We start from the raw sequence: 21,506 nt of genomic DNA, 5'->3' as shown, positions 1-21,506 counted from the left end.
GAGCCATGAGCTGTGGATACACTAATTATTAGCAGGGATTTGCTGGGACCTGAAAGTTTTCAAGAGTACTTCTTTGTTAAAGCCATAGTAACCACAGCTAGCTCACTAGTACCTACAGGTAATCTTATAATAAAGCTTACCTGTAGGTTCAAGGAATGTCTCCTAAATGTGCACTGTTTAGGAGATATTCATTACTTTTGCAACTGGTGACGTCGCCGGTGCATAAAGTAAAAAATAAATAAAAGTGAAGCACTCAAATCAATCCCACTATCCCTTAATCAAAAATCTATATAAATCATAGTCAGCGACAGATCTGTGCAAAAGAATTATTATGCAAAAAATAATACAGTAGGTGCCACATATAAATAATACACTTAACATACATAGAAATTCAGCAATCTGCATGCCATCCCTTCGGAGCACTGTGCCGTGGCTCCCATGCGCATGCACGGGAGCGACGTCTTTGTGGATTGGCCGTTCAAACTGTTGGAGCCCGTGAGTCTGGAAGTGAAGATGGAAGCCCTGTCAGTGGTGACAGTGTGTGGCTGGAGAGCTTTGTTTGAAGGTATGTCTTTCATAATGTGCTAGTAGGCGATGCATACTAGGACATTATGATATTAACTTGCAGGGAAAATGTTTTATTTCTTTTCTTGCGGAGAAGTTTACTACCACTTTAAAAAGGTTTAGAAAGGTTCTTCCAACCTTGTGATAACAATTTGGGCATGGCCAATTTCTGTTCCAGCATGACTGTGCCTCTTTACACAAGTCCAGGTCCATAAATAGATGGTGTGATGAGCTTATAGTGAAGGAACTCGAGTGGCTCATGCATAGCCCTGACCTCAACCCTAGTGAATACATTTCTCCATTTGCTTGGCCATCAGGATTTGCTGTGATCTTCTCCCAGCTCAGCCAATAGAACAATGTGGTACGTTCATGAATAAAGATTTATTCCCCTTTCTCTAAAGAAAAAGAACAACCGGCATTGGGTAATCTCCTGTATATGATCTCTAAGAGCAGCAACAAGCTTTTCCACAGCATTGATTATTGCTCTGAACTCCTATAAGGACTAATGAACACAAGCTATTTTCAGATCAGCTGCACTATTAAAAATTAGCCTATGGCTACAAAAAATCTACAAAGCAGCTCCCGTGCTGCTCACTGCCAGACTGAAATTCATTGATATAAACAGGTGCACAGAAGTAGCCAAGTAAGGGGCCTTGATGCATTCCACACACAAAGCCCTCAGTTGTAAGGTCCAGTACATTTAATTATCAGGCTATGCATGATCACCTTAGAAAGTTTACCAGACTATACAAACGGGTGGAGCTTTTTAAAAATCAAAATAAAGATATTGAATGAAAGCCCTAATCGTTTGACAGTGTTGGCTCATACAGAAACAGCATTCTGTGAAGATAAATACAAGAAAAATACTGTACAGTGGTACCTTGGTTTATGTAATTTTCAGTTTACGAATGAAAATCCATTGAAAATAATGCCTCGGTTTACGAATTTTTTACACAATACGAAGTGTATGTCTGTGCTGATTTTTTTCGCTACATCTCACAAGATTAGCTGTCACCTTCTGGAGTTACAGGAAACTGTTTCTTTTAAGACACTAAAAGGAAACATTGTTTCCTTTAACCTGGGGAAATAAACTAAAAGAAAACTTTCTCTCTTTTAGCTGGGGGAAAAGTGACAGCTGAATTTCTGAGCTGAAGAAAAAAAAAAAAAAAAAGCAGTAATTACATTTAAAAACCAGCACCATAAAAAATAAAAAAAACAGAGTGGGGTTCCCCCTCCCATCCATACCAAGCCCTTCGGGCCTGGTATGGATTTTGAGGGGAACTCCCACGCCAAAATTTAAAAAAATAATGGCGTGGGGGCCCCCCCCCCAAAATCCATACCAGACCCTTATCCGAGCATGCAGCGCAGCAGGTCAGGAAAGGGGGGGGGGAGCGAGCGCCCCCACCTCCTGAACCATACCAGGCATCACAAGCCCTCAACATGGGGGGGTGCTTTGGGGCAGAGGGGGGGCTCCCCCCCAAAGCACCTTGTCCCCATGTTGATGGGGACAAGGGCCTCTTCCCCACAACCCTGGGCTGTGGGGGTCTGTGGGCAGGGGGCTTATCAGAATCTGGAAGCCCCCTTTAATAAGGGCCCCCCCATGTGAATGAGTATGCGGTACATGGTACCCCATACTCATTTACAAAAAAACAAAAAGTATAGTGTGAAAAAAGACAGGACACGGTCTTTGACAAGTGCTTTATTAAAAGAAAAATCTAAAAGAATATCCCCTGCAGTAGATCCAACGTTAATCACAATGCCCGCCGCTGCCGCCGACCCGAAAAAAGAAGAAAAAAAAAAGTTCCGCACTCGACGCTGGCTCCCGCCGTCTGCCTGCTCTAGTGGTTTGACAGTTCTTAAATACGTAAGGGGCGGGGCCACCCGGGGACATCTTGCATGTGACCCCACCCCACGTGACATCAATGATGTCACATGGGGCGGGGTCACTCGGATGATGTCCCCGGGTGACCCCGCCCCTGACATACTTAAGAACTGCCAAACCACTGGAGCAGGCAGACGGCGGGAGCCAGCGTCAAGTGCGGAACTTTTTTTTCATACGCACTGACATAGGGGGCGCCTGGATCTGGAGGCTTCCAGATTCCGATAAGCCCACAACCACAGACCCCCACAACCACAGCCCAGGGTTGTGGGGAAGAGGCCCTTGTCCTCATCAACATGGGGACAATGTGCTTTGTGCTTTGGGGGGGGAGCCCCCCCTGCCCCAAAGCACCCCCCCATGTTGAAGGCATGTGGCCTGGTATGGTTCAGGAGGGGGCGCTCGCTCGTCCATCCCCCCCTTTCCTAACCTGCCAGGCTGCATGCTCGGATAAGGGTCTGGTGTGGATTTTGGGAGGGGGACCCCCACGCCATTTTTTTTTTAAATTTTGGCATGGGAGTTCCCCTCAAAATCCATACCAGACCTGAAGGGCTTGGCATGGATGGGTTGGGGAATCCCACGCCGCTTTTTAAATAATTTTTTTAATTGCTGGCAATTCTTTTACATTCAGCTGTCAGTGGGGAACCCCACTGACAGCTGAAACACTAACACATGGATGTCACTACTAAAATACCTCATGACTTAATAAAATAACTCATGCGGAATTTTAGTAGCGCTTACTGTTTTTCTGACCTCCGGAACAGATTAATTGGTTTTCAGTGCATTCCTATGGGAAACGGTGTTTCGGTTTACTAATTTTTTGCTATACAAAAAGTTCTGCAGAACGAATTCAATTCGTAAACCGAGGTATTACTGTACATACCTATTTTGCAATGAAATAAACTAAAGCAACAGGCAATTCAAAATATTCAGCATTGTGTTATGATGTTGGTAATGGTACTTACAATGACATCATGCTGGCCAAGGACAGGCATCTCCCAAAGTGACTGATTGGTAAAACGATTAAAATAATAAGGACGACTCTCCCTCTTACTCCAGCACTTCTCCCATCCAGCCTGTACAAGTTCATCTGGGGAAAACAAAATATTGATCACCACTTATTAACTCTGAATCTGACCAATAGGTGCAGCCAACCACCCAAAGTTATGATATGAGAACAAGGGGCATTTCTTATAAAGAATATAAGCAGGCAAAGGACACATCCCTACAATACCCCCATTTAAAGAAACCTTGAAGAATATATATGCAAAAAATAATTGGCTGAACCGATCTTAGGTGCATACTTAAACTTTAGTGCATATTTGCATTGATCCAGCTTGGACCAATGTAAGTATGTATATCTCATACCTGAGAGATTGCTGGGGAAGTTGGCAGTCACTGTAGTAGTTGGCGCTACTACAATGATAGCCATGATCTTTTGGGTTCTGTGCTGAGTGGCTGTCCCATTGCATACTGACCACAGGGGGTTGCTTGTGCGACAGCACTGCTATTTACAGTGCGCTTTAAATTTTTTTTCAATGAATACAAAGTGTTGTCTGACTGGTGAAGGTGGGACAGAAGGGTGGTGAAATCATGATCTCCACCCCATCCAATCAGAGAATGCTTTGTATTCATTAACTGCTACAGTGAGTGTCACAGGTGTGCCGGCTACTACAATGATTGTCAGCTTCCCCGGTGGTCTTTCATGTATGAAATATGCATACATACAATGGTCCGAGCTGGACCAAAGTAATTATGCAATTAGGATCATACCTGGAGTTCAGCTTTAAACTCAAAAGGGCTTTTTTCCACTACTGCTTCTCCTTTATACTGATTTTTAAAATAACAAATGTGATCATTTAGAAGTAGAATGAAAGACTAATACGGGCCATAGTTGGGATGAAAAACGTCCGCAAATCGTCCAAAAAAAAAAAATCGGCCGATTTTCAGATCGTTTGTGCGGTAATCGGTCGGCCGTTTTTAGTGATTTTTGCCCTTTTCGATTATCGGTCCTGCTGGAAAATCACCCAAATTTGTCGTTCTGACGATTTTTGCGGCAATGATGGACAAATCTGCCGATCTTTTTCCAATTTTAAAAAATGCGCATGAGCAGTGACATGAAAGAAGAAGGAGAAGAAGAAAAGGAAAAACATAGAATATGAATAAGAAGCAGAAATAGAATATGAATAAAAAGAAGCAATAGAATATAAAGAAGAAGAAATAGAATATGAAGAAGAAAAAGAAGAAATAGAATATGAAGAAGAGGAAGAGAAAAAAGAATTTCAGTCCGATATTATATTTGACATTAAAAAGTATAGCAACATTGTATCTATTTGTATCCGAATAGAAACATCTGTATCCGAAATGGATACAAATAGATACAATGTTGCACCTTTTTCTTCTTCTTCTTCATATTCTATTTCTTCTATTTATTCATATTCTATTTCTTCTTCTTCTGCATATTCTATATAATTGCCGGCTATAGACGGGACGAAAATCAGCCGACTTTTTTTTTTACCAATGGTGGTAACAACGGCTGATTGAACGACCGATTTTTCGTTTTTCCAAAAAAAAAAAACGTCCGGTTTTCTCCACGTCTATGGCCTGCATTAGTGCAGCAGACCACTTTTTTAGGTTAATGTAGAACTATCCTCTTCAAAAAGAAAAAGCTAATAGCATCTCTGCAAAATAAGAGGTATTCTTATACTAACATTCAACATCCCTCTCTGCTATGTGCTTCCTGTAGAATCATTACAGCCTCTGTCACAACTATCAGCATTTGCCACTTCCAGGAGTGTTGGATGCCTGTGCCCCCCCTCCCCCACTGTATACTGTGACTTCATCCGATGACCCCACATTACTACTATGTCATGTCACAAAGTACAATGGGGAACAAAGACATTGGACAATCCTGTTAGTGTTGAATGCTGAGAAAGGCTGTTGTGGTTAAACAAAGCTAAGAGAGAACATAAAGACTACCAGAGAGGTAGGTATATCTCTTCTTTCACAGGGAAGTGCTTTTAGTGATATTTTAGTGATAACAGTGTCACCTGAAGTGGTTGTAAAGGCTCAGGGTTTTTTTCTATGTATTCTATGCATGAGGATAAAAAACTTTCTCTGTGCAGCATCCCCCCCAGCCCCCATAATACTCACCTAAGCCCCCTCTCAATCCAGCGATGTGCACTGGAGTGTCAGCTTTCCCAGGACTCCCTCTCCTCAGTGGCTGAGACAGCAGCAGGAGCCATTGGCTCCCGCTTCTATCAATCACAGCCAGTGGGCCAATAAGAGAGAGGTGATGGGGCCAAGCCACGACTCCATGTGTGAATGGACTCAGAGCAATGGCTGGGGAGTGCGCATGCTTGGGTGCTCCATAGCAAGCTGAGGAAGGGGCAAGGATTGTCAGCTTCCCCGGTGGTCTTTCATGTATGAATATGCATACATACAATGGTCCGAGCTGGACCAAAGTAATTATGCAATTAGGATCATACCTGGAGTTCAGCTTTAAACTCAACAGGGCTGGGGGACCGAGAAGAGGAGGATCCAGGCTGCTCTGTGCAAAACCACTGCAAGGAGCAGTTAAGTATGACGTTTGTTATTTTTATTTTTTAAACTTAAGTCTTTAGAATCACTTTAAATAGCACATTTTTTCAGTTCTATATACTGGACCAGAAAGAGGGAACTGAAGAAGAAAAAGTGGACAGAAGGATTGGTTCCACAAGTGACAATCCCTACAAATAAACAACAGCTTGAAGCTATGGGTGCTGGGGTAACTTGTACTTCAGAGGCAAATTTAAAGTTTAGAAATCTGGCTTTATATGGTATACTCAACCTCAACAAACCATATATGAACCATTGTCAGAAGGAATTTAATTACCTGGCAGGTCAGAGACAGGACGGGGAGGTCGAGGTGAGCTGGAGGTACTTGGAGACAAGCTGACCAAGGCGGCGTCCTCTTGTGGACTTCCATGGTTATCGCGGGCCATGTTGGCAAGAAGAGGGTAAACTGTAAATACAGAAGGGTACGTAACTATGAAACAGATGTGTCTAGATCTGTAATATGAGGGCTCAAATGCAAACAGGACATGTGCACATGAGACAGATATGACCAGAATGTAACATGAACATGCAGTTCCATTTCTATTAGCAGTTTGATAGCAATTAATGTTCTTTAACCACTTGAGCTTTGGAAGATTTTACCCCCTTGACGACCAGGGCATTGTTTGCTATTCTGCACTGCTTTACTTTAACTAGCAATTGAACGATCAAGCAACACTGTAACATAAGATTTAAATAATTTTTTTTCACACAAATAGAGCTTTCTTTTGACTATATTTGATCACCACTGGGTTTTTTATTTTTTATGTAAAAGGGAGCAAACAAAACATTTTGAAAAAAAAAAAAAGCACAGATATTTTTTATTTTCTTTTAAAAACATATCCAATACAAAACCCCCAAAAAAATTTGAAAAATCAAATTTCTTCATAAATGTAGGATAAAATTTATTCTGCAACGTCTTCTGTAAAAACAAATCCCAATGTTATATTATATCCGAAGTGTATATTAGTTGGTTTGTGCGAAAGTTATAGCGTCTACAAACTATGGTGTATATATACTGGAATTTTTATTTATTTTTTTTATACTAGTAATGGCGGTGATCGGTGACTTATAGTTGGACTGTAATAGGCGGTGATCGGTGACTTATAGTTGGACTGTAATAGTGTGTAGGGCAATCTGACACTAACTGACACTAGGTGGGAACTGACTAAATGACACTGACATCTCCAGTGTCACTAATACAGTGATCAGTGCTGATACTATACACTGTCACTGTACTAATAACACTGGCTGGGAAAAGGTTAACATTTTAGGGGCAATCAGATAGTTAACTGTGTAATATGTGCTGTTTTACTAAGCAATTTGACGGTTTTATCTCCCTGCTTTGCAGCCATATCACTGCTGTCTGTACAGAGCCCTGTGTTGTTGTCAACACAGGGCTATGTATTGTCATTCACTACGTCAATCATCAGGTCCCGGCCATAAATCATTGGCTGGGACCTGCTGACCAATTTGTGCTGTAATGAATGACAGTACAGGTCAGGTTGCATGTGAGCGTGCACATGCCCCCTACCCGGAAGTGCCGGATAATGTACATATATGTGGTCTGGTACAGTGGGGCCACCTTGCCGCAGTAAAACTGTAGTGTGCAGTCCAGACGTGTTTAACAAAAGAACATGCATTCCATATTATTAATTATGCTGCCAAATTATTGTGAGCTGTAAATTGCCTCCAGAATTGCTCCTGCTTCTTCTTGCTGGAGGCTGCCATTTTGTTGAAGCCCGGAGCAAGCATTTCCTTATTGGAAACTCTCACCCTCTCCTTGGTCTCAAAAACTATTATTTCACTTTCTTCAATTAAAATGTGTGCATTTCCAGACTTGATTACATGTCTTGGCTCAGTTAGAAAGGAAGGCTGACAGAAGCTTTACAGTGCTGAGGTTCAAAGGCTGACCATGAGGGAAAAAGGAGAGACTATTAGGGAGATAAGACACTAGCCATGTAGGTTTAACTCTTTTGTGTCTCTCTAGCAGCAACCTTTGTCCTGTCACCTCTCCTCCTTGTCTTCCTCCCTCCCTAATCTGTGTATCCCCCACACAATCTGTGTCATTCCTGCTTTCTTCCCCCTTTAGCAACAGTAAATCTTAAAGATGGCTTTGGTTTTAGGCATAATGCTGAGAATAGAGAGCAATTGAGCACGTGCAGAGCAGGACGAGACTTGGCCTTAGGCATGGTTCACATCTGTGTGGGTGGTGCCACTGTGGGACCCGCACAAATACCTGAAGCCGCACCACCCAAAAGAATGCAGGACCCACAGGTGGGTGCCATTAATTCTAATGGCACGCCGCTCGCACTGGAAATTGCAACCGTGATGGGAACCTCGGTTCCCATGCGGGCTGCAATTTCCAAAGAAGTGCAGGGATTTCTTCCCTGCGTGTCCCGGGGCACGGGAGTCCATTCAAATAAATGAGCTCTCATGCCTGCGCAAATAGTGGCCCACACAGCCGCACATATGTGAACCAGGCCTTTAAACAGTATAGGTACTTATTTTTAATGTTTTTGTTCCACTTTAAGTTTGTTGATTCTTTGAATTCACTGTAAAAATACCAGTATATGTAAATTTGGTATATATGTAAAACAGTGACTTCACCTGCTCACTGTGTATATATGAAAAATTATTTCCGCTGCCAAGCATACCATACTGATGACCTTCACATGTAAAGGCTTTACAGAAAAATATAATTTGCAGAAAATGAAATGTGCTTTAATTAAAAGGTGCTCCTACCTATTGTTAAGTAGAACATTCTATAATTATGTACTACAAACATTGGAATCAGATATCACTCCTTATTTATCGTGCTGCTGTAACACTCTCTCAGGAGATGAAAGTCATATTTTATAAGTAACGTGTGACAATTTAAATAAATTAGCTGCTTTACTGAACACTGCTTTAGGGTTGTTCTTCATTCAATTCTTTACATCTCATAAATAACATTTAAAGTGTTCCAAGGGAATGTAGCGATGGAATCAAAGTGTTATTCTCCTACACCTCTGTGTGAAAATACAAGTATATGTCATATGAAAAGTTGTTAGAAATAAACTTGGGATACACAGATCAAAAAAACTTGGGATACACACATCAAATAAAAAGTTAACTGAGTGGGTTGTAAATATGCAGCCTATTTAGCTTCTCCCTGCTGAGAAATCAAAGAGAAGATGACAGTGTGACAATTTGTAGCCTATAAGATGCTAGAGGACACTGAACAGTCAGGCAAGTGTAATTAGTGTGTATTGTCATAGTAGTTTTCACTACTCACCTTTGGTAACCTAACAATATTTTTTATTTATTTGACAAAGGTGAGATGGTCTGTTTGATTTCTATATGTCTGCGCACTCCTTCGCTTTAGAAATTAGCCTGAAAACATGTACTATATGTTGGGTAAAGGTGGTTGTATATAAATATAATACACTGGATAAAAATATCAAGTTCATCTGAGTAGCAGACCACTAATTACTCTCAGAATAGGAAGATCGATCAGCCTTGAAAATTGAGGTTAATCGTTATGAACCCACCCAAAATTCCCTTGCACAGCATAAACATGCAGCGATTACACAACCCAAGCATGCACATTTAATTGTAGAAAGGCCTCTTCGAATCACACTAGCACAACCAGCTGTCATCTGAGGTCAATGACCAACACTCAGACAAAAGCAGGAGTGAATGCGTTTGCATGACACTAGACAGTAAGACCTCTTCCATGAGACTGGTCGGAAAGACCTCTTTCATAAAAATGGTCAGAAAGACCTCTTTCATAAAAATGGTCAGAAAGACCTTTTTCATTACACTAGTCAGAAAGGCCTCTTCCGTGAAACTGGTCAGAAAGGCCTCTTCCGTGAAACTGGTCAGAAAGGCCTCTTCCGTGAAACTGGTCAGAAAGGCCTCTTCCGTGAAACTGGTCAGAAAGGCCTCTTCCGTGAAACTGGTCAGAAAGGCCTCTTCCGTGAAACTGGTCAGAAAGGCCTCTTCCGTGAAACTGGTCAGAAAGGCCTCTTCCGTGAAACTGGTCAGAAAGGCCTCTTCCGTGAAGCTGGTCAGAAAGGCCTCTTCCGTGAAGCTGGTCAGCAAGGCCTCTTCCGTGAAACTGGTCAGAAAGGCCTCTTCCGTGAAGCTGGTCAGAAAGACCTCTTCCGTGAAGCTGGTCAGAAAGACCTCTTCCGTGAAGCTGGTCAGAAAGACCTCTTCCGTGAAGCTGGTCAGAAAGGCCTCTTTCGTGAAGCTGGTCAGGAAGGCCTCTTTCGTGAAGCTGGTCAGGAAGGCCTCTTTCATGAAGCTGGTCAGGAAGGCCTCTTTCATGAAGCTGGTCAGGAAGGCCTCTTTCATGAAGCTGGTCAGGAAGGCCTCTTTCATGAAGCTGGTCAGGAAGGCCTCTTTCATGAAGCTGGTCAGGAAGGCCTCTTTCATGAAGCTGGTCAGGAAGGCCTCTTTCATGAAGCTGGTCAGGAAGGCCTCTTCCATGAAACTTGTCAGAAAGACCTCTTCCATGAAACTGGTCAGAAAGACCTCTTCCATGAAACTGGTCAGAAAGACCTCTTCCATGAAACTGGTCAGAAAGACCTCTTCCATGAAACTGGTCAGAAAGACCTCTTCCATGAAACTGGTCAGAAAGACCTCTTCCATGAAACTGGTCAGAAAGACCTCTTCCATGAAACTGGTCAGAAAGACCTCTTCCATGAAACTGGTCAGAAAGACCTCTTCCATGAAACTGGTCAGAAAGACCTCTTCCATGAAACTGGTCAGAAAGACCTCTTCCATGAAACTGGTCAGAAAGACCTCTTCCATGAAACTGGTCAGAAAGACCTCTTCCATGAAACTGGTCAGAAAGACCTCTTCCATGAAACTGGTCAGAAAGACCTCTTCCATGAAACTGGTCAGAAAGACCTCTTCCATGAAACTCGTCAAAAAGACCTTTTCCATGAAGCTCGTCAGAAAGACCTCTTTCCATGAAACTGGTAAAAAAAGACCTCTTCCATGAAACTCATCAGAAAGACCTCTTTAGTGTATTTGGTCAAAAAAGCCTGCTCCAAGAAACTTGTCAGAAAGAACACTTTTATGAAATTGGTCAGCAAGACCTCTTTCGTAGAACTGGTCAGAAAGGTCTCTTCCATGAAAATGGTCAGGAAGACCACGTCTCGGAAGTTACTCAAAAAGATCTCTTCCCTGAATTTTGGTCAGAAAGACCTTCTCGGAAACTGCTCAAAAAGATCTCTTTCCTGAATTTGGTCATAAAGACGTCTTTTGTAGAACTGGTCAGAAAGACTCCTTTTAATGGATCTGGTCCAGAAAGACCTCTTCCATTACACTAGTCAGAAAGGCCTCCTCCATGAAACTGGTCAGAAAGACATCTTCCCTGAAACTTGTCAGAAAGATCTCTTCCATTAAAACTGAACAGAAAGACCAGTAATCATATTCATGGTCACTTAAACCCTTAAACGTTTTCTTTATTTTAGTGTGTAAGACTAACTAATACAATAATCTCTAGGGTGGATAAAACTTTTAGTGCAAACTGCAGTTAAATTGTACCTTCATGCATACAGATCTCTATACGAGACATAAAAAATGGATATTTGAAGAATTAGGGAATGAGGGAATTGATTCCATATAGACTGAGGATGAATTCTGTATGATCTTGTGTAAAATAGTTAACATAGAACAGGCTTATTCATTAAGGCTCAACATACGCATTGAAATCTGACCCAACAATTTCTATAAAACCAACTTCAGATCTACCAAAACTATGTACTATGAGAGCCTACCTAATATATACAATTTGTATCTAATCAAGGACCTTACACTACATATTTGTTGGTATATCTAAAGGAGATTGTACAATCACATTATAGTATGAGTGGTGAGCTTACAACATATTTCAATATTCAGTTTTTCAGTATGTTTATTCATACAGATCTTTACACCAGAGATAAATGAGGGACATCTGAGGAGATACTAGGGGTAGTCTCTCCAAATTAGGGATGGTTAGAAGCAATGATATAACTTGACATGTGAGATGACCTCGTATGACATAAGAATTTACATAACACAGGCTTATTTATTAATGCATATTATATATCCAATTTTATTACTTACAAATATTTGTGATTTATACTTTGCTGAAAATCTCATACTATGCATGTAAATGTTTTACTGTTTAGTAATCTAATTCAATGGCTCAGCTTCTCTTTTCAAATGATGACACTGTGTAATTCATAGTAATTAAGGTTTATGTATGGGACGGTGATGCATACCTGTAAACTTTCTGAGATGAGAAAGAGACACCTCAAGCATAGAGAAGTAAGGGCCCATTCACACATTGAGTTCTATTTTAAACAAATTGCAGTGTTAATGCCTCGGCATTCATGCAAAAGCCACAGATAATAATAATAATATCCGTAATGTTTATAATGTGTGAAATGTCAGTTTCAGGGACTGTAGGTGTAGAGTGTTCACATTTTCATTCTTTCTAAAAAGGTGAACACTTTAAGGGCTGGTTTACACTATAGAAACGCAGTCCAGATGCGTTTTTGCAAATGCATTTTTGATGTGTTACAGTGCATTTTTTATACAGTCCAGCTCATTTTTTCCCCTCTTTTTCTTCAAATACGGAAATGTGCGTTCCAGTGCGTTTTTGATGCGTTTTACTATGTTCCAGTACATTTGTGTGCAGAAAAAATGCAGCATGTTCTACTTTTTTTTCCTGCATCTGGAACTGCAAACACTGATGTGAACTATGACACTGACAAGCATATAACCTACTTTCTGTGCGTTTTGGATGCATAAAAAAAGCAACTGAAACGCATGTAGTGTGAACTGGCCCTAAGGCTATTTTTTATTAGGAACTAATGTTAGGGAATGCTACATTCGCCCTGCGAAATGCAAGAAACAGAGGAAGACATTTCAGACATATTTCAAACATTACAGCATTATTTGTAACGTTTTGCGCAAATGCTAAAACATTCACACAGCAAAGTTGTTTTTAATAGATACACCCCAACGTGTATTGGGCTGCATTGTTCAACCCAGGCCCATATCAATAACGAGCCAAAATTTTCCCAATAGTCTCAGTTCACAATAAGGCATGGAAGCACGGATGGATGGGGGCGCTTGTGTTGAATATTAAAAATGAATGAAATCGTTTTTGGTTTGTGGTGCTCAGATAAAGTGTGATTCTGCTTTAAGCATTTTTTGCAAGTTTTGTTCCTTTTGGAATAAAGCTTTTACAGAAAATCTGATCATTGTAAGCACCTGTCAGTGGTAAATAGTTTTTCTCAACCTTCTAACTGCTACATCTGCAGTTCTGTTGAAAAAGAACAGACCTACTGTTACTGTCTGCTTTTGGGTTTTAACCACTTAGCGCCAACGCCTCCCGGCCCTTTAAGTTTCAGAAGCCGGGAGGCAGGTGGGGTTTTAGGGTCATGTGACCACCGTCATATGATCAGAAAAGGTCCCGATCGAAAGGGGAGATCGGGACCTTTCCGTGAGTCACGGACATATGTGCTTGGAGCTCTCAGCACATATATATTTTTTAATTGCAACCAAATATACAGCAGCTCGGCCTCAAAGCCCAGACGCCAAGAGGCCACATATTTGCGTGCGCTCGGCGTCAAGTGGTTAATATAGCTTTAAGGAAAGAAAAATACATCAATGGAAAGTGTAAATAAAATTTCACACCAACTCAACTCATTAACCTCTTCACGCCAGCCCTACACAAATGTGCCACCTCCCGGAGTCTGGACCTATACGCTGAGTGGCCGCACATTCTTGTGCAATTAAAAAAAAAACATGCTGAGGGCGCGCTCCCAGCACACATGTCCGGAAGGGTCCCGATCTCCTCTTCGATCGGGACCTTTCCCGATCATGTGAACGCCGCTACGGCAAATCACGGCGGTCTCATGACCCTAAAACCCCGCACCGCCTCCTGAAACCCTTAAGGGGCCGGCAGACGCTGGCGCCAAGGGGTTAAAGTGGTTGTAAAGGCTCAAGGTTTTTTACCTTCATGCATTCTGTGCACGAAGGTAAAAAAAAACCTGTGTGCAGCAGTGCCCCCATCCCTCTCAATACTTACTTGAGCCCCATCGAGATCCAGCAATGTGCACGAGAGCCTCGTCTGTCCTTGGTCTCTGCCTCCTCATTGGCTGAGACAGCAAGCAGGAGCCATTGGCTCCCGCTGCTGTCAATTGCAGCCAGTCAGCCGATGAGGGGACGAGGCCAAACCGCGGCTCCGTGTGAATGGACACATGGAGCAGCAGTTTCCCCCATAGGAAACTGCTTGCTTTGGGCGCATCCAACAGAAAGGAGGAGCCAGAAGAGCCTGCAGGGGGCCCACGAAGAGGATCCGGGCTTCTCTGTGCAAAGCCACTCTGCAGAGCAGGTAAGTACAGACATGTTTGAAGAAAAAAAAAAACCTTTGGTATAGTTGTAGAAAAGGTTATCAATGCACACTATCCTAGGTGCATCCAACATGCAGCGGGGTGAGAACGAAAAAAGAGGTCTCTGTGCTAACTATTCAACGTTAGTACAGCGATTTCCCTGCTGTGCTATAGTGATCTGACAGGAGAACTGCTCCCCCCCAGAACACACCGGTCAGAGCTTGCAGCCACTGGCTGACAGCGCTGATCGCTTGCTATTTTTCCAGCATTCTCATTCTACAGAAGCCGGTTGTGAGATCGGCTTCTATCAAACAAGGACCTGTACACACGGGCCGAATGTTGGCCGGTATCTACTACATCAGCTTATATTTGGCCGTGTGTACCAGGCTTTAGGCAAAGCATACACTTGCTAAAAGTCAGCCAGACTACAACTAAAGCATAGTAATGAATGCCATGGGGTTGATTTACTAAAGACAAATAGACTGTGAACTTTGCAAAGTGTAAGTGACACTCTGCAAGAGCAGTTGCTCCAGAGCTTAATAAATGGGGTAAAGATTCACTTTGCAAAGAATATCCAATCACATGCAAGGAAAACTTAAACACCAGTTTTGCATGTATATGATTGGATGATGGAAGTCAGCAGAGCTTCTGCTCATTTACTAAGCTCTGGAGCAACTGCAAATTGCACAGTTTATTTGAAAATCAACCCTGATGTGTGTTGAGCTGTGTTGGCCCAGTGCAATAACAAGTCCAATGATCTCAGTTGTGGTGATGCGTGCTTGGTGAAAATGGAAAATACTGCAGTTTGATGTCCTGACGCGCAAGAAAAAAAATGTGTATTTTGACTCCCGTTGCAAAAAAAACCTGGGGTGAAAATGGAACATGCAGCATAAAAATGCAGCACAATAGCACATGCAGCAGCACATGCAACAGACAAAAAAATGGAAAAATACTTCAAAACCCTGAGAAAGTCTACACTCAAGTGTGAACCTATCCCAAATTCAATGGAAGTGGAAGGTAATGTGAATCCAACCTGGAACCCGCTGGACAGTTCTCCCCACTACTTTTCCTGTACATTAGCATTCCAAATAACCAAAGCAATAACCAGAAGTACAGATATAAAGTTTAATGCAATATAAATCATTCTGCAATTAGTACAGTTATTCATACAGATCTCTAAACCATTGCTATAAAGGAGACATGTGAGGAGGAATGAGGGACAGTCTCTCCAAATGAAGGACATTAATGAGGAATGAAACACATCTGAGGCAGAACAAAGATGAGGGACATGTGAGGAGAAACAAGAGACAGTCTTCTCCACGTGAATGACATTATCTAAGGAGGAATGAGAGACATCTGAGGAGGAATGAGGGAGAATCTCTCCAAATGAAGGACATCTGAGGAGGAACGAGGGACAGTCTCTCCAAATGAAGGACATCTGAGGAGGAACGAGGGACAGTCTCTCCAAATGAGGGACATCTGGAGAGAAACAAGAGACAGTCTCTCCAAATGAGGGACATCTGGAGAGAAACAAGAGACAGTCTCTCCAAATGAGGGACATCTGGAGAGAAACAAGAGACAGTCTCTCCAAATGAGGGACAACTGGAGAGAAACAAGAGACAGTCTCTTCAAATGAGGGATATCTGAAGAGAAACAAGAGACAGTCTCCCCACATGAAGGACATCTAAGGAGGAATGAGGGACATCTGAGGAGGAACGAGGAAGAGTCTCTCCAAATGAAGGACATATGAGAAGGAATGAGGGACATGTGAGAAGAAACGAGAGACAGTCTCTCCAAATGAGGGACATCTGAGAAGAAACAAGAGACAGTCTTCTCCAGGTGAATGACATCTAAGGAGGAATGAGCAACATCTGAGGAGGAATGAGGGACAGCCTCTCCAAATCAGGGACATCTGAAGAGAAACAAGAGACAGTCTCTCCAAATGAGGGACATCTGGAGAGAAACAATAGGCAGTCTCTCCACATGAAGGACATCTAAGGAGGAATGAGGGACATCTGAGGATGAACGAGGAAGAGTCTCTCCAAATGAAGGACATCCGAGGAGGAATGAGGGACACGTGAGGAGAAATGAGACAGTCTCTCCAAATGAGGGACATCTGAGGAGAAACAAGAGACAGTCTCTCCAAATGAGGGACATCTAAGGAGAACTGAGGGACATCTGAGAAGGAACAAGGGAGAGTGTCTCCAAATGAAGGATATCTAAGGAGGAATGAGGGACGTGATGAACATGTGAAATTTATTATTATTTATTATTTATTACATCGAGTTTATATAGCGCCAAAGGGTTTGCTCAGCGCTGTACAACAGGGGGGACAATACATGTCACAGTACAACAAAGACAGACAGCGTACAAGGGGTAAGAGGGCCCTACTCTTTCAAGCTTACAATCTAGGAGGGAGGGGGTAGTGGAACAATAGGAAGTGGCTGAGGGGAATGAAGTGGCTGAGGGGGATGAAGTGGTGGGAGGAATGAGGGAGAAAGGCCGTTAGGTGAGGGTGGGGTAGGCTTCCCTGAAAAGATGGGTTTTGAGGGAGCGCCTGAATGTGGGGAGGGAAGGCGACAGTCGGATGGATTGGGGCAGTGAGTTCCAGAGGATAGGGGAGGACCTGGAGAAGTCCTGCAGTCGTGCATGGGAGGAGGAGACCAGGGAGCAGGATAGAAGGAGGTCCTGTGAGGAGCGAAGGGTACGGGTAGGGTGGTACTTGGGGATCAGGTTGGTGAGGTAGACAGGGGCAGTGTTATGAACGGCTTTGTAGGTCAGGATTAGAAGTTTACATTTGATGCGTTGGACAATCGGGAGCCAGTGGAGGGAGAGGAAGAGGGGGGTGGCAGAGGTGGAGCGGGTGGTGAGGTGGATGAGTCTGGCCGCTGAGTTCAGGATGATCTGGAGCGGGGAGAGCCTGCACTTGGGTAGGCCAGTGAGAAGAGAGTTGCAGTATTCAAGGTGTGAGATGTTGAGGGAGTGTACAAGAAGTTTGGTGGTGTCTGGGGTGAGGAAGGCACGTATCTTGGCAATATTGCGGAGATGGAGCCTGCAGGTGTTTGCAAGTGATTTGACATGAGGGAGGAAGGAGAGGTTCGAGTCAAGAATGACGCCAAGGACTTTGGCTTGCGGGGCGGGAGTGATAGTGGTGTTGGTGATGGATAGGCTGGGGGGGGGTGTGGGCAGGGGGAAAGACGAGGAGTTCGGTTTTGGAGAGGTTAAGCTTGAGGAAATGGAGCGACATCCAGTCTGAGATGTCGTTTAGGAGGTGAGTGATGCGGGCGGAGATAGTGGGGGTGAGGAGAGGGGTGGAGAGGTAAATTTGGGTGTCGTCAGCATAGAGGTGATAATTGAAGCCATGGGAGTGTATGAGTGTGCCCAGGGAGGAGGTGTAGATGGAGAAGAGAAGGGGTCCAAGGACAGAGCCTTGAGGGACTCCAACAGAGAGGGGGAGGTGGCGCCATTGTAGGTGACGCTGAAGGAGCGTCGGGATAGGTAGGATGAGAACCAGGAGAGAGCGGTATCTCTGATGCCAAGGGAGAGTAGTTTATTAAGGAGGAGGGGGTGGTCGACTGTGTCGAAGGCCGCAGAGAGGTCTAGGAGAAGGACGACAGAGTAGTCGCCCTTGGCTTTGGCGTTTAGTAGGTCGTTAGTGATTTTGAGGAGGGCAGTTTCGGTGGAGTGTAGGGGACGGAAGCCGGACTGTAATGGGTCAAGGAGGTTATTGTCAATAAGGTGGGCGCTTAAGCAATCATAGACTATGCGCTCAAGGAGCTTGGAGGTAAGTGGCAGCAGGGAGATGGGTCTGAGGTTGTTGGGGTCCGCGGGATCCAGTGAGGGCTTTTTGAGGATGGGGGTGATATGTGCGTGCTTTAGGGGGGAGGGGAATGCGCCAGTAGAGAGGGAGAGATTGAAGATGTGGGTGAGGGAGTGGATGAGGGAAGAGGGGGGTGACCGGAGGAGTTGAGGGGGGATAGGGTCCAGGGGGCAGGTAGCGAAGCGGGCTTCTGAGAGGACCTTGACGACTTCCTCAGTAGTGACAGGGATGAGGGAGTGCAGTGCAGGGGGGGTTACGGTGGGCGGGGCCTCGGGAGAGGTGGAGGGCAGTGCGGTTGTGAGGGCAGAGGAGGGGGGAGAAAAAGGGGTGACGGGGGTGGGGAGGTAGATTGCGAGGGACAGTCTCTCCAAATCAGGGACATCTGGGGTGGAAGAAGAAACAGTCTCCTCAATTGAGGGACATTTGAGATGGAAGGCGGGACAGCCTCTCCAAATGAAGGCCATCTGAGAAGAAATTAGGAACACCGGGGACATCTGAGGTGGAACAAGGGACAGTCTCTGCAAATGAGGAACATGCAAGGTTGAACAAGGCAGTCTTTCTAATTTATGGACATCTGAGGTGGAACAAGGGACAGTCTTTCCAAATGAAAGACATCTGAAGAGCAATTAAGGACATTTGAGGAGAAATGAGGTACAGCTGCGGTGAAATGAGGGGAATGTTTCTCCAAATGAGGGATATCTGAAGAGGAAGAAGGGAATGTCTCTTCATATGAAGATTAGAAGAGAAATGAGGCATAGTCACTCCAAATGAAGGACTTCTGAGAACAAATGATGGACAATCTCTCCAAATAAGGGATATCTGAGTAGGAACAAGAGAAAGACTCTCCAACTGAAGATTAAAAGAGAAATGAGGGACACTCTCTTCAAATGAAGGACTTCGGAGAAGAAATGAGGAGAGTCTCTCCAAATGCAGGACACCTGAGAAAGGAAAGAGTGACAGTCTCTCCAAAGGCAGGACATCTGAGGGAAAAGGAGGCAGCATCTCCAAATGAGAACCATCAGGGACAGGCTTAGTATTTGAGGAACGGGCTCTCTAAAGAGGGAAGTCTAAAAGGAATGAGGGACCGTCTCTCCAAATGACAGAAGAGATGCTAGAACTTTGCATGTTCTGACCTTGTATGACAATTATCATATCACCGGTTTATTCATGAAGAATGCACGTATTATTTCTTCCATTTTTCTTTACAGTCGTTTGTGGTCTATACTATACATGCAAATGTTTTTCTGGTGAGCAGCCTAATTGAATTGCTCTGCCTCGGATTTCAAATGATGCAACGGAGTGTAATTGGTAGTAGAAGGAAGGGAGGTGATGGAGGTGTGTGAAGAGTAATTCATAGTGGAGTAGGACAGGACGGTGACTGAGGTGTGTAGGAGAATTTGTAATCAGGCGGACTCCATGGCGGCTCAGGCACATAATAATAATAAACGGGGCTCCAGCCATACAGGCACAGACCACTCCTCCATGCACACAATGCTGCGTATATTGACAAACGCGGCCACCAGCAGCAGCATCATCTCACTGATCACCTCACGGCGCCCCGTCTTCCCGCCTAAACAGTGAGGCGAACACTGAGATGTAAACAGGCGGCCATGAGAGCTCTATAGGTGCCCGGTTGTGTCTATGGTATAAGCGCACCCCCATCGCTCCACAAAGCCAAACCACACACAGCCATGGCCGCCTGTGAAGCCGTGTACGCCGCCCTAAGCTGGACATTATTTTATTTCTTCGTCTTTTATTGTAATTCTGATTATTCTCCGCTTCCCTCACATTTTGGCGCGCTCAGGCAGCCAGCCGCCTTTTTCTTATCGTGCTCGCGCCACATTGAGCGCGCTCCCCGGGCGGTTCCAAGATGGCGCTGAGGGCTGCGCTGGCGGCTCGGAGGGGGGAGGCACCTTTGCGGTGATTTTGTGGGGTGTTGGGGGCGCGCTGGCCGCTTGGGCCGGGTTCTGCGGGTGCTCGGGGGTTTGCGGCGCCGGACGGTGCTGGTGTCAGAGCGTGGGACGCCCCGGGAGCCTCACCTGGGGGCCGAGGCAATCTCCGTCACTGACTCCTGTCCGTTCGCTGCTATCCCGCCTCCGCCTCTCCCTCCCCGCCGGGGCCGCCATCTTGTATTCCAGCCCCGGCCCTCCTTAGTACGCATGCTCGGCCGAGTGAACTGTACGGGGCGCTCAGGCCGCCATCTTTGTTGTGGCAGGGGAGTGCTCACTGAGGGAATGGCAGCGAGTTTCTGTGTAACTGCAGGCAGAGCGTGAGGATTCCTTAGTAAACTTCGGAGTTCAAAGAGGAAATAGAATGGCGAGACTTTTTTGATTTGGATAGAGAGGTGACATTTTTATCACTTTTTACGACTTAGTCATAAATGGCATGAGCAAAGACAGCAATATGGAGGCTGTTCTAGCGTTTTCTATGTTTTTTGACCATTTGCCAGTCAGGGCAATTCTGATATTACTTCACACATACAATCTTTTTTTTTTTTTGCTAGAAAATTACTTAGAACACCAAAATATAATATATATTTTAACCACTTCAAGTACGGACACTTTATTACCCCTTTCCTGTCCAGGCAAATTTTCAGCTTTCAATGCTATCACACTTTGACAATCACGCGGTCATGCAACACTGTACCCAAATTAATATTTTAGCCTTTTTTTTAGACAAAGCTTTATTTTGATGGTATTTATTCATTTGGTTTATTTTGGTGGTATTTATTTATTTTTAGCTATGTAAATGAAAAAGTCCAAAAATTTTGAAAAAAAAGTGTTTTTCTTATAACCTTTTGTAAATAAATAATATTTCATCATAAATCTTGGCCAAAATGTATTCTGTTATCTTTTTAGTAAAAAAAAACCTCAAATTAGTTTATAACCAAAAATTATAATTTTTAAACTTTTTTTACATTTTTATTTTTGTTATAATATTTTTTTTTTTTTACATACTGTCACCCTAGCAGTTCAGTGTCACCATAGTGACACTGTACTAATTGTGGGGGGGGTGATTTTTTTTTTTTTTTTACACTGATTGCTTTTACACCCATAAAGGCTGTAAAAGCAATCATTTCTCCTTCTCTCTGGCTGCATTCTTACAGCCATTGAGAACTACTGTGTGAGCTGTGATTGGTCACAGCTTGTCACATGGTACAAGGCTGTTGTGAATAGCCTTGTACCATGTGACCTCTGTGATCATTGACAGATTTCACACGTAGTAAGCGATGATATCAGAAGTGACATCTTGCTTACTACTCTGCATG

General features: G+C 43.8%; 1 protein-coding gene across 1 annotated transcript in view; it reads right to left on the bottom strand.

The window, feature by feature from the left end:
- Positions 1-20,381, bottom strand: part of PCIF1 (phosphorylated CTD interacting factor 1) — a 66,616-nt gene extending 46,235 nt beyond the window's left edge. The window contains exons 1-3 of the mRNA XM_089673428.1: positions 20,278-20,381; positions 6,315-6,443; positions 3,406-3,530 (exon numbers count right to left, since the gene is read on the bottom strand). Of these exons, the coding sequence (XP_089529554.1) occupies positions 3,406-3,530; positions 6,315-6,423 (234 nt within the window). The 5' untranslated portion in view covers positions 6,424-6,443; positions 20,278-20,381. The remainder of the gene's footprint in view (positions 1-3,405; positions 3,531-6,314; positions 6,444-20,277) is intronic.
- Between the last annotated feature and the right edge of the window lie 1,125 nt (positions 20,382-21,506).

This window comes from Staurois parvus, unplaced genomic scaffold (genome assembly GCF_062004578.1).
Source record: "Staurois parvus isolate SC_StPar_1 unplaced genomic scaffold, SC_StPar_1.0 ptg000137l, whole genome shotgun sequence".
In the NCBI taxonomy this organism is placed as follows: Eukaryota; Metazoa; Chordata; class Amphibia; order Anura; family Ranidae; genus Staurois; species Staurois parvus.
Note: the sequence above shows the minus strand (reverse complement) of the source record. Positions and strands in the feature narration are given on the sequence as shown.